Source organism: Saimiri boliviensis, chromosome 13 (assembly GCF_048565385.1).
Source record: "Saimiri boliviensis isolate mSaiBol1 chromosome 13, mSaiBol1.pri, whole genome shotgun sequence".
NCBI lineage: Eukaryota > Metazoa > Chordata > Mammalia > Primates > Cebidae > Saimiri > Saimiri boliviensis.
Genome location: NC_133461.1, coordinates 45,536,558 through 45,549,844, shown reverse-complemented (window position 1 = coordinate 45,549,844; position 13,287 = coordinate 45,536,558). Strand labels below are relative to the sequence as shown.

The 13,287-nt window shown below is 43.0% G+C and overlaps 1 protein-coding gene and 1 long non-coding RNA gene across 4 annotated transcripts in view; one reads left to right on the top strand and one right to left on the bottom strand.

The window, feature by feature from the left end:
- The window catches only part of GAREM1 (GRB2 associated regulator of MAPK1 subtype 1), a 204,669-nt gene extending 196,608 nt beyond the window's left edge, over positions 1-8,061 (bottom strand). Inside the window, exon 1 of one of the 3 annotated variants that reach the window (XM_039463829.2) lies at positions 7,456-8,061. In XM_039463829.2, the coding sequence (XP_039319763.1) occupies positions 7,456-7,576 (121 nt within the window). In that variant the 5' untranslated portion in view covers positions 7,577-8,061. The remainder of the gene's footprint in view (positions 1-7,455) is intronic. The other 2 variants (XM_039463830.2, XM_039463831.2) reach the window with 2 other exon arrangements.
- Positions 8,062-8,172: 111 nt separating this feature from the next.
- The window catches only part of LOC141580802 (uncharacterized), a 105,411-nt gene continuing 100,296 nt past the window's right edge, over positions 8,173-13,287 (top strand). Inside the window, exon 1 of the long non-coding RNA XR_012513131.1 lies at positions 8,173-8,647. This is a non-coding gene — a long non-coding RNA (uncharacterized LOC141580802). The remainder of the gene's footprint in view (positions 8,648-13,287) is intronic.

The window sequence follows — 13,287 nt, the reverse complement described above, 5'->3', positions numbered from 1 at the left end:
TTGTAGCCTATGTATTTAGGTCTTACCCAAAAAATCCTTGCCTAGTCCAATGTGTTAAAGTGTTTCTACTATGTTTCCTTCCATGAGTAGTTTCACAGTTTCTGGTCTTACACTTAAGTCTTTAATCCATTTTGAGTTGATTTTTATACATGGCATTAGGTAGGCGTTCAGTAATAGATGATAGATAGGGGTCCAGCAATCCCACTACGGGGCATATATAAAAAGGACATGAATCAGGTGTAGTGAATGTAACAGTGGCTAACACAGACTGGGGAGGGTAAAGAAAAGCAGGGCATTTGGAGGAAGATGGTCATTGGGTGCAAAGTTACAACTAAATTAGAAAGGAAGAATAAGTGTCCTACTGCACAATGGGATGAATCTGATCAACAACAGGGTATTGTGTATCTCAAAACAGGTGGAAAAGAGGATTTTACATGTTCCCACCATAAAAAATGATAAATATTTGAGGTGATAGATGGGCTAATTGGCCTGATTTGATCATTACATAATGTGTACATATATTGAAACACCACATTGTACCCCTAAATATGTAGTAACATGATTGTGTCAATCAAAAATTTAAAAGTTATACTTTTAAACTAGAATATGCAAATATTCACCTTACATTCAAGATACTTGCTTTCTATTACTAATAAATATTACAGTACTGTTTTCTGGGAAAAAAATAAATAAAAAGACTTTCAAAATAGCCATCTTACTTGAAAAACAAAGACATTGGAAGAGCTATCTGCAAATCTTGTCCTGTGGGTCTATGCCCCCTATCCACTGACCGCTACAATGCCCTCTCCCGTTCTTTTCTCATCATTTTAAGGCACAGTCAATAGTCAGAATAGGTGAAAACTGGAACAACATGAAAGTATACCATATAGCAATAAATATTAAAGAGACTGTTTTCAATCACTCATTTTGTGTATAACATTATAGTAGGCACTTCTTTCCTGCTAACCATTATACAACTATAGCTACTAAAAAATGATCATTGATCAGTGAAAATAATGAAAAGTATATAGTAAAAGAAGAAAAAAAAGGCCAGGCACAGTGGCTGATGCCTGTAATCCCAGCACTTTGAGAGGCCAAGGCAGGCATATCATTCGAGGTCATGAGTTCCAGACCAGCCTGGCCAACATGGTGAAACCTCACCTCTACCAAAAATACGAAAATTAGTTGGGCACGATGGTGCATTCCTGTAATCCCAGCTACTGGGGAGGTTGAGGCAGGAGAATTCCTTGAACCCAGGAGGCGAAAGTTACAGTGAGCCAAGATTGCATCACTGCACACCAGCCTGGGCAACACAAAAAGAAAAAAAAAAAAAAGATGCACGTGTCTAAGCTCATTGTTTTGGTACCATCTGGTAAGACTCAACTGTGATTCTGGATTAAATAAAAAGTTCCTGGCTGGATGTGGTGGCTCAGGCCTATAGCCCCAGGTACCTGAGAGGCTAAGGCCAAAGGATCATCTGGGCCCAGGAGTTTGAGGGCAACCTGAGCAACATAATGAGACCTCATCTCTTTTTTAAAAAAAGTTCCTTTCCTAACTCCTCCAGTCCCTCCGAAGCCCAATCTTGGTTGGATTAGTCAGTCCACAACACTTTCTCTCTGATAAAGACATTTCGCCACCTTTTTATAACCTGCAGATTACTAGATCAATAAGCTGGAATACTCAAGAAGAAATACACTCAAGTCACCCAGATCATTTATCTCAGTTTCTTCTTCTGTACAAAGACAATAAAACTTGCTACTGCCTAAATGATATGCTATACTCTGATGCCTCCCCTCAACTGATCCACATCTCTACTAATGCCATCTCACATATGTATTTGACATCTATTATTGCATTTAATTCACTTAAGTAGATGCACAAGGATGTAAGCTCCACAAAGACAGATGTCTTTGACTGATTTGTTCAGTGCTATATTCCCAACACCTGTAACAGGGCTTGTCATATAGTAGGAGCTTAATAAGTGTTAGCTGACTGAATAATCAACTTACTGAATGAAGAATATGGGCAAGTATAATATCCAGTTTTTCTACATGAGAAAACTACAAATCAAAGGGGTTACAAGACCGACCAAGATCACATGACTATGAAATGCAGTCCCAGTAACAGAACGAATGTGGAGACTCCACATACAGCATTATTTAAACTACCATTCCCCCCACCCTGGCCATGTGTACTCTCTCAAAATACAGAATGGCAGGAGAAATGAAGCCACAAGAGAAACACAGAACATCTTCCAAGAGCAAAACTAAGTTACTCTGGGAAAAAGAAAATAAAATAAAAGGAAAAGGACAAAAATTACAAAGTAGATTCTGAGAACTCACATCAATTTCGATAAAACACAGATCTGAGAAAGACCACTGATATTTACAAACAGCCAGTTGGAGCTTCCCTGAGGGCTAAGTGTCCATGCTTTCGCTCCTAGAGGCCAGTAAATGATAAAGCCTCAGATGCCTCTGAGTGCAAAGCGAGGACCAAAGTTCCCACAGTCCCAACACATCCGGGACTTAGAATCTGATCTGATTCCTCAGCACAGCCAGGAAGGAGCGACCGGCACTGCTCCTGTTCACCTATTTAGCAGTCTCCTACTCCTACCACCTTCTTTTCCTCTCTCTTCCTACTTTTCCATTCACTTGGTCTTCCTTTTCCTTTCAGCAAACAGGGGCATTAACACATCTTTTACTGTGCTAGACCAGCATTCATTAAAATGGGGTACATGTTTGAGGCAAAGCTAACACTTCCCAAGGGGCTCATCATCACAAATGAAAGGAATCAGTTTCTACATCAGGAATTTCCAAAGGTACTTTTGTTTAAAAATTAATGGGCTTGGGTCGATGATTGTGTTGGACATTCATTCTGTGATGATCTTGATAGCGATGGAAGGAAGCTGTTGTTCATCATCTCCCCTTCACAATGGTTCTTCCCCCACTTTACAAAAGCAATGCACTTGTATTATCTTCTCTACATCTTTCTAAGATGCATTGCCCAAGGGTGCAAAGACCTTGGATGGGGAAACAAAGAAACTAAAATGTTGATTCATGTTGTAGGGTGAAAGTCTCTAGTATGTAGGTAACAACTATTTCTGTAAGTCAGGTAATTTCCAATTCTTTGGAAATCGGCTGGGTGCGGTGGCTCACACCTCTAATCCCAGCACTTTGGGAGGCCTAGGAGGGTGGATCACAAGGTCAAGAGATTGAGACCATCCTGGAAAATGTGGTGAAACCCCGTCTCTAAAAAAAAAAAATTAAAAAAAAAAAACCAGAAATCATTAAATATGGAAAGTCTTATGATCAAAATAAATACAAAATACTGGATTCAATCTATATACATTTTTTTTTTTTTTTAGTTCAGAGAGCATGGAATAGTGATCAATAGAACATTTTCAAACATAAAAATATATTACACTGAGATAGAATTCTATACAGCAGAAGGGAAATGGAGTAAGAATTTAAAGAGATAAAGAAAAGGCGTAAAATGTTTAACTTTCAAAAGACTGAATCTTGCATCTCATGAATTTTTTAAGCAAATGATATGGGAAATCAAATATATATTTTACTAGAGTTTTTGGAATGATGTCATACTTTAAAATATTTTAAGATATGCTGAGAAATTACATACCCTGCAACTATTTTAACTTAGGATGAAAAATTTTAACATTTAACTGAAAAATTAATGGGCTTAGGGACAGAGTTTCATCAAATCTTTTAGGAGGTATAGAAGCAAACAGGTTGTAAGAATGCTATTCTAACACAAGTATTGAGGTTCTATCCAAGATGAAATGAGGAGGAGAGAGAAAATGAACAATTTCCCACCCATCGAGTTTTGAGAGGATGGTTAGGAGTGGAGTTGGGATTAGTATTTTCTCTGTCCTCTCCTTGGTTCTAAACACATTTGCTGACCCAGGTTCTACAGCCAACAATTTAAAAGACTGATGATCCACCAGTTAAAATATCTGATCTTAACTGCACTGCTGACTGGGCTTACTCAGCTGATGAGATATATCTCACCAAATCTCCTAAGGAGAATTGCTGGAGTACCCTTCTTTGGGTTCTCTAGAAAAACTTACGGGAAAATATTCATAAAGATTCACTTATTTTGTATTTATCTTATCACACAAATTTCACCATTAAGGATGTAATACTCAATGCATCTATCTACCTGGACCTTCAGGAGTGATATTTATAATGCAAAGAATTGGAGAGTTCTTTACATATTGTGTAGTTAATATTCTAAGGATGGCAAATGTCCTGAAGAGTCATCTCAACAGACATCTATATTACTAGGCCCTCAAATCCCAATGTTTTCCTTGTTTTCTTCTATTCTGTAACCTCTTTTTCCCCATCACCTCTGGCCTCTTTTCAGCCACTCCTTTGGCAAGTAGAAAGTCATATGTATGATGGATGAGGCCAGCATTTAATCTGGTGTCTACACTGTTTTAAAAATATTGACTTTCCAGTCCTCAAGCTCTCAGAGAGACAGTGAACCTATTAAGAGCAGATGTCAGAACAACTTCAACCCTACTCTCCTTTAGAACTAGGAGGTGGCCCAGCTTGAGATAAGAGGTCAGTCTTCAGAGTCAGAAGGTCGGCTGGAAAACACACTCCACCATTTACTAGGTGTGAGCCTTCAGACAAGTCAATTTCTCTGAATTTTAGGTCCCTGAAGTTCTTAAAAATTGTGTTGCTGAAAATTTGATACAATACATATCATGCATCTAGAAATGCACCTGCCCATAATAGGCTTTCTGATAATCAGTAGTTGTGAAATTAGATTTTTAATGTTCTTTAACAACTATTTAAAATTAGCCAATCATTTCCTCTTGGCATAACGTCAACTATTGGTATGTTTTTCAATTTTGTTCTAGTCTCTTTAAAAACAAGTGATTCGGAAAATGACTACCTTCCATGTCTAAGCATAGGGTGGGCGTGTGCATGTGCCAAATGCACCTGCAGTACTAAAACTGGGGAAAAGACACAGGATGAGGACAGCACAAAACTTAGGGTTTCACCTGTAACATTTATAAACATGCCAGCATGTCCTCAGCCTGTCCTAAACTACCGTGAAACACATTTAAAAATATGCACAGAATCTATGATTTGACGCTCTTAAAATCTACCCAAATTAAACTGCTAAAACAACACTTTTCCCCATCAAATTAGCAGATAAATTTTTTGTAAATACTTAATAATTTAAGGGTGTGGGCAGACTGATCTCCCACAATGCTCATGTTGGTATAAATGAGGATTTCCTTTAGTCTCTAAAGCAATTTGACAATTTGTATCAAGGATTTTAATAGGACATGCTTGTTCAGCAAAGTAAAAATATATCATAACTAAAAATACCCCAAATGTATGTACAAGAGTATTCATTATATCACAATTTTTAAAAGCACAAAATAATACAGCTTAATAATGTCCCCACAACAGGGTATGAAATTACATGCTATAGCTTAGCCCATGGACTCTTTGGCAGTTATTAAAAATCATGTTAACAAAAATATTTAAATGAGATGGGATTGTTAAGAAGCAACATATAAAGCAGTATCAGGCTATGATTCCAAATCTGTGTGTGCCACTCTGATTCTCAAGGGGCAATAAGAAAATAAGAGAAATTTACAATGAAGAATTGGAATTTCATGTAGTGATCAAAATCCATTCCACAGCTTGAAAGGACACAGTGTTAAGACTTGCTACCCACGTCCTCATTTTAGAAAGAAGTGTGGGATGAATACATTGCTGATTCAGATCCTTTTTATGAATGGCAGGGACAGAAAAGTGGGAAATAAAACTAAAAGTCATGTCTGAAAGTGATATTCCACCCCTTTAAACTTTGTTTAATGAAGCTTTTGAGTGACTTTTATACCACATGCAGCAATGCTCTCCAGCCAGCTAGCAAATCTGGCAGTGTTCAGAGATGAGAGAAGGTCGGAAAAGGTGAGGACTCACAATATTCCAATATACACAATTTTGGAGGAGGAAATGAAACGCTATTAATACAAACACACACACCAATTCAGGTCTGCAGATGCTATTTAAAGCACACAATATCTTCCCACCCCCACTCTAAGCAAAGACGCCTCAACACACCACCTGCGTGTCTCCCCTTCAACGGCTACTGTGATCTGCACTTCATTACTAGTTTAAAAACTTCTAGCTTATTCCCAATGCACCCTACTACCACCAACAATCAAACAAGGATAGCAAGCAGGCCAAGATGGTCTTCCAGCTTTCACGAACTTTCCTGCATTTGTTTTCACATCAGTGATATAAACGTCTAATCAAACTCCACAGATAAGAAACAATAAAAATTCCTTTGCATATGTATACATCTCGTGTTACCTACTCTTTTACTCCAAAAAACAAGAAGTAACCCTAATGCCTGCAACTTGAAATGACATCTGTCTGCTTAGTGTTCTTCTGACCTGGACTGTATAGTCACAGCTCTGCCTGCCTGCCTGCCTGCCTGCCTGGGCCCGGGTACTTCCACAGCTGCTCCACAGCAGGGCAGCTTTCTTTCTGCAAACAGTCTGAAATTGCATGAAGCCAAAGCCCACAGAAGTTATAGTGAAAGCAAGAGAAGACCAAACACACCTAAATTGCCACATTACCTGTCATCACTCTCAAATTGAAAGGTGTCTACTTGCTTGACAGTATGCGCAACTATGTGTTTGCAGCTGTCACAACGCAGAACAAACAGTTGGGGGATGGAGGTTCGGTGGGTTTCTGGTGGTCAGTTTCAGGAAATACACCTTAGTTCCGAGCTCAGGTTCCGAATCAATACGTTTTGGTGACTTACTTTTTTTTTTCCAGGCTGGAAATGCGCTAACCTAATAATTAACCTTAAGCATACCATCACTTCTGCTAAAAACATTTTCTACGCACAGCCCTAAATTACTTTCAGTTGGGTTAAACGAAACAAACAAGCTGTAATACAAGGTCTCTGAGAAATGTGATCCTTTTCAATGGTCACCCGGGAGCCTTTCCTCTTAAATCTGTTTGGCGGGGGATGGGGGAGATAGGGAGGAGAGCACCCAAATCAATATGCCACCCAGAGCACAATGATATTCTAAAGAAAGTTGCCTAAGATAACTCTTCAGGGTTTCCCTGGTTGAGTAATTCTTGCAGGAGGGTGGGGAGGGATCGCTGGCGTCCAAGATTACTATCTGCAGAGGTCTTCCTATGTTGACTTTTTATTTATTTATTTATTTTTAGGGCGTCCTTTTAAATTATACTGCAAGGACTGATTTCCACCTCCCCGGCTGCTGCTGGGGGGAGTTGAGAGAACGCGCCAGGACTGCGGCAGCCGCTCGGGCCAACTCCGGCACTCGGGGTGGACAGCCCACTCCCCCCGGGTCCCACCCTCTCCAGCACACGCGCGCACACCCGCGTGGAGACGGCTGTCCTCGCCCGTCTGCCCCGCGCCCCGGCCGGGACTCACCGTTGTCCAGCCGCGCGATCTGGGGCAGCCGGTAAGTGCTGACCAGCAGGTCAAGCGGCACTGCCACCGAGCTCCACTTCACATCCTTGAGGCTGCAGCCCAGCGAGGGCGCCGGGTCCATCTTCCCCGCCGCCGCCTGTCCCGCGCTTCCCCGCCGCCGCCGCCCGCACCACCCGCGCCTCGGCGGCTGCCGCTGCTCGCGCTCGCGGTCGCGGTCTGGGGCGCGCGGGAGGCGCTGGGCAGCTCCGGCCGCGGGCAGCCGGGGAGCGCGGCGGCTGGGGCGGCCCGGAGGAAGGGGGCCGGCGCCCGGCTCAGCTGCCGCTGCGGGGCATGGCTGGGGCGCCCCGAGTGCCCTCAAGCCCGGAGAGGACTCAGAGCAGCCCAGCGGCTGCGGGCGGCGGCGGCGGCCCGGGTAGCTGCGGCGGCTCCCGCTCCGCCTCCTCCTCTGGCCCCGGCTCCGCAGCTGCGGCGGCCGCCCTCTCGCCTCCTCCTCCTCTTACCCCTCCTTCCCTCAGCCTCGAGAGTGTGAGGAGGAGCCGCGGGTCTGAGAAGCGCCATAGCAGCGCTCCCAGCACTGACTAATCAACAAGGTGCGAGCAACGCCTGCGCAGCTCCGCAAGACGCCGCCTCCGCCTCCCCGGCGCCGCCCGCTCCGCCCCCCGCTCGGCCCCCGCCTCTCGCCGCTCCCGCGGCCTGGCGGGCTCCGGCGGCGTCAGCTTCCCGGCCAGGGCGGCCCGCGACGGCGGCTCGGCGCGCTCCGCGGGCTTCAGCTCTCGCTCCCCCGTCCGACCGCTCGGGCGCCCTGCAGTCTCGCCGGGTGCCGCTGCGCCCCGACTGCTTCCCCGCCCAGGCCCGTTCCCGGAGCCCGGGAATCGCGGAGCGAGCGCGGGGACCGCTCTCCGAGTCGTGGTGTCGGGCACCGTCCGCCTCCACTCCACCCTGGCCGTGGAGTGGGCAGATACAGGGCACAAAAGGGAGCTTTAGTGGCGCTCCCTCTCGCTTCCCGGCGGCCCAGACTTTGGTCAGGAGAGTGCCACAGCCCAACGGGGCTGGGGACGGCAGGCGCGGAGCCCGCCTTGGCGTTCCCTCAACCCGACTCCACTACCGTCGGAGCTGGAAATGACTCCCACCAGCCTCAGCTTTGGCTGCTGGGCAAGATAAAAAGAACAAAGCACCGAAAAGCAGAAAGGGGGTGAGTGGTCAGTACCCACACACAGGAATGTGGCCGTTCGGTCTAGAACCTTCACTGAGTGAAGGAGCTGCTGGAGGCGGCGAGAGATGAGGCCACCAAACACCACAGACACCGAGAGGGGAAGGGAGAACTAGGCTCCTGGGAGGCTGCTGGGGTCCACTCTTTTCACCTGCTTTTCCCGCTCAATTCTCTTCTCATCTTAAACGTTGGGATCATTCACGTTTTCTAGGTATGTGTTCCGAGACAAGATTGCACAAAATCGTAGATGGCGGTGCTGGGATTCAAACCTGCAGTTTGCTATGCATAATCAATCATTCTCTGTCTCTCCCAAGGGTTGGCGTGGCCTGCTCACTGGGGACAGAGCTCAGAATATAAAGGGTCACATCCTGCCTTGTATGCTAATATTTTTTCTTTTAGCTTAACATTTTGTTAAAATAGCAGAGGTGAGTGGTTGCTAACGTTACACATCAGCTCTGTTTTCAACACGTATTCAATGTTCAGCGCTTGATAAGGTACAGCAAGCACGTGCTTTGCCAGCCCAAAGGGACTTGAAAACATCCCGCTGCCTTTTAGTGGCCTGACTTAAAAGGTCTGTGCTAATAAACAAACCATTAACGTTTAAAGAAAAACACAGATTCTTCTATCGCCACCTTCCTGGTCCTCTCACTTTGAAGCATTAGCGATTATTTTCACAAAATGCTGCTGAAAGTTTTGACCTTTGGGTTATTCGCATTGATTTTTTGAAAAAGTCGTGGAAAAAAGTGGGAAGTATTTTAGTGGTGCAGAATCAGAGGTCCATAAAAGTTCTAAGAGTTGCTCACATAGAATCTTTCAAAACCTGGAAGAGTTAAGTGCCAGCTAATTTTTTCTGAATAATTAATCATTTCTGGAAATAAAGCTCAGACTCCAAAGATGACGTAGGAAACATCTAAGATTGGGCAGGGTCAAGGGTCTTTCAACTAGTAAGTAGATCCTAAACCCTTATGTGGTAGATTTATTTTTTTTTTTAAATAACTTTGTTACTTTTATATTCTCTTTAAAAGCTTCGGAGAATAAAAGTAGTTTCCTCTCACAAAAGGACTGGTGACTTATGACCTAAAGACAGGATACAAAGTAAAAAGATTAATGTAATCAACTTTTTAAAAATCAATAAAGGGCTTACATTAGATCTGTTATTGCTGACCTTGCAGAAGAGGTTTTATTTCAATCTTGAGTATTAAAAGGAAGAAGTTTTAATAACCTGCAAATTCTTAGTAAGTTTCATGTTCTGGAAGAACTCTTACAGAAGAATCTTATTGGTGAGATGGAGAGTTTTGGTTAAACTGTCAAAACAAACAAAACAAGCAAACAAAAAAACAGTTGAGAGGGGTAATCTTTCAATCTGGCTGAACTGTACTTCCAAACATGATCTTTTGTTGGAACAATGTATATAAAAGCATTACAACTCGGTGCAGGGGCAAAGCTTACATGACTTTGAAGTTTACAAAAAAGGAACATCTGAGAAAAGTTTTCTGTAAGGTAACGTTTGAGGCACTGGTCCCTTGTTCCTACTGAGTACTTTTACAAACTAAGATTTGTGAAAGGCAGCATATTATGGTGATTAAAAATATCAGCTCCAGAGCCAGGTGGCTTGAGTTTGATTAGTGGCTCTACTCCTATTTAGTATCATAAGAAACTTGCTGTTTCCTCCTCTGAAAAAATGAAGATAATAATAGTACTCATCTCATAGGGTTGACATGAAAATTTAATCATTTAACATACATTTAGCATTTAGAATAGTGTCTGGTACTTAGGAAGTGCTATGAAAGTATTAATATTTGCTATTATTAAAATAACCATTGGCTTTAAAGGGGCCAAATTTACGGAAAAGATGAAGAGATAAATGCTGATGATTTGAATAGATTTGAAAAATAAGAAATGATTAGATTTGAGAAAACAGTTACGTCAGGCAAGGAGTAGAGGAACCCTTCTTTAATGGGAAATCCAGCTGGGGGACTTCCCTGCAAATCTAGAGTCTGTGGGATTAATTTATTCCACAGTGAACCAGCCTTCTACCCAGTAGACCCAGGCAGTATTCATGATGACTCTATATGCTATTGATAAGCCCAAAGGTGAATCAGGTGGATGATACTACAGGACTCAAGTGACCCACACTTGTCAGCTTCCTAACTGTGAGTCTACTGTTTATACGCACATAACTTGTTAATTCTCTGAATTATCAGCTTGGCAAGATAAAAATATTACATGTTGGTTTTCCTCATATCAGAGTGTCCTGGCTCACATAATATTCTAGCGGTCAAGTGTGATATCAAAGTTCACAGCCCTAGTGAATTTTTACGTCTCCACATTTTTTCCCTTTCACTTAATTGCCATCTGATCCCCAGATCTAACTTGAACGATGCTCCCTGGCTAACACGTTTTGCCATATCTATATCCTCATTGTGTATGAAATTAAGTGTAAAGCCCTTTGCATGGCACAAAAAGTTCTTTCCTGATGTGGCTGGGTCTGCCTCCCTAGCCTCACGTCTGTTAGCTACCTTCTAATACCCTATGATCTGGGGTAACACCTTCTCACAGTTGCCCAAATGTGTCATGCTAATTCATACCCTTGTAGAGTTTGTTCTCTCAGCTTAGAATGTCTTTCTCCTTTTCTGTTACTGTGAAACCCTCATTCCAACTCCACCTTCCTGTATTCCATGAACGGTTGTCTCTCCTCCTCCAAGGAGATTATTTTTTCTGTCTTACCATTGCACCTGCAATACCATCTTTTGACTGTACTAATTGTGCTGTGATTAATTATCTTCTTATGCTAGCTTTGCCTACTAGACAACAATTGACTGTGGACACAAAAAGTATATTTTTTCACCTCTGTTTCTGCAAGCTCCTATTACCATGCCTGGCACACAGCAAGTCCTCAATTAATGTTTGTTGGATTGAGAACCAAGTCATCTTCTCACTTTAGATTATTTTATAGGTCACTGCAGCTCCTTTTTCCCCCAAGCCAAATGGTATACAGCTTTTAAATTTTATTTATTTCATTATTTATTTATTTATTTATTTGAGACAGGATCTCGCTCTGTTGCCCAGGCTGGATGCAGTGGTACTATCATGGCTCACTGCAGCCTTCAGCTCCTGGGCTCAAGCGACCCTCTTGCCTCAGCCTCCCAAGCAGCTAGGACTAAACTCATGTGCCACCATGCCTGGCTAATATTTTTTATTTTTGTAGAGATGAAGTCTTGCTGTGTTGCCCAGGCTGGTCTTAAATTCCTTGGCTTAAGCAATCTATCCACCTAGGCCTCCCAAAGTGCTGGGAGCCACCACCCCTGGCCTTGTATCCAGCTTTATTAAGATACTTTTCATAAACAATTACAGTATTTCAGGCAGGACATGGACAGTCATTAAGAGTATACAACAACTTTCAAATTCTCTCCTTCAACAGACTACTCAAATCAGAAAACCACTCTAAAACCCAGATGAAGTCTTCATTTGATACCCTGAGCAGGGAAAGTTTAGATGAAGGGTTGACATTTCACATTTAGCATGTTTAACAGCTTTTCCTGAGTGAACCGTGACTTTCAGGAAATGAAAAGAAATGGTGGAATATATCTGATGAGCCACAATCTAGAACTGGAACTGCTGCTCTCTTGAGGGATGTCATCTCAATGGTATCACTGGAAAGTCCAGATTGCCTGGCACACTGGTAACTGATTTTGGGAGGGTCCAGTGCCAACAGGTGTCTGGGTTTAAGGGAGTTAAGTCTGTGCTGAAGGCAGAGGGTGAGAAGAGGACGTAAAAATGCATTTTAGTTTTTCCACACCACCAGGCATTTGTACCAAGGTGGCTATGTGTGTCAACCTCAGGGAATCCTTCTTTCTGGAAGTCAGGAGGAAGTCTCTCAAAACTAGAAAGGAAAGGTGTTTTCCCACATCAATCCAGCTTCAGGAACATTCTATTAGTAATATATGCCCCTTCCTCAGAAAATCACAATGAAGTGTTTGGTGTGCTAACAACATAGCCTGAAAAAAAAAAAGGGAAAACAAAATTCTGCACTTTTATATAATTTGGTAAAAAATGCTATCTCAAACTGCCCTCACCAGAGTACACAATTATCGAAAATGCACACAGTTCATTTGGTATCTGCAGTGCCTCAGCTTCCTGTGCCTGGTCTGTTTAGGCATCTTCATTTTCTGTAGGGTTATTCCCATCCTTGCTAGCATCAAGCATGCTTTTTTCCTTTGGGTACCTTCTCTTCCTTCTTTGCAGTGGTCTTTTTAGGTTTGGGCTCTGGCTTAGGAGAAACAGATTTAGCAGACAACCTTCAAGTATTCTGCGGTTCATCCTTCATCTTGACTTTATCTTTTTTTTTTTTTTTTTGAGACGGAATTTCGCTCATGTTACCCAGGCTGGAGTGCAATGGCGCGATCTCGGCTCACCGCAACCTCCGCCTCCTGGGTTCAAGCAATTCTCCTGCCTCAGCCTTCCGAGTAGCTAGGACTACAGACGTGTGCCACCATGCCCAGCTAACTTTTGTATTTTTAGTAGAGATGGGGTTTCACCATGTTGATCAAGTTGGTCTCGATCACTTGACCTCGTGATCCACCCGCCTCGGCCTCCCAAAGTGCTGGGATTACAGGTGTGAG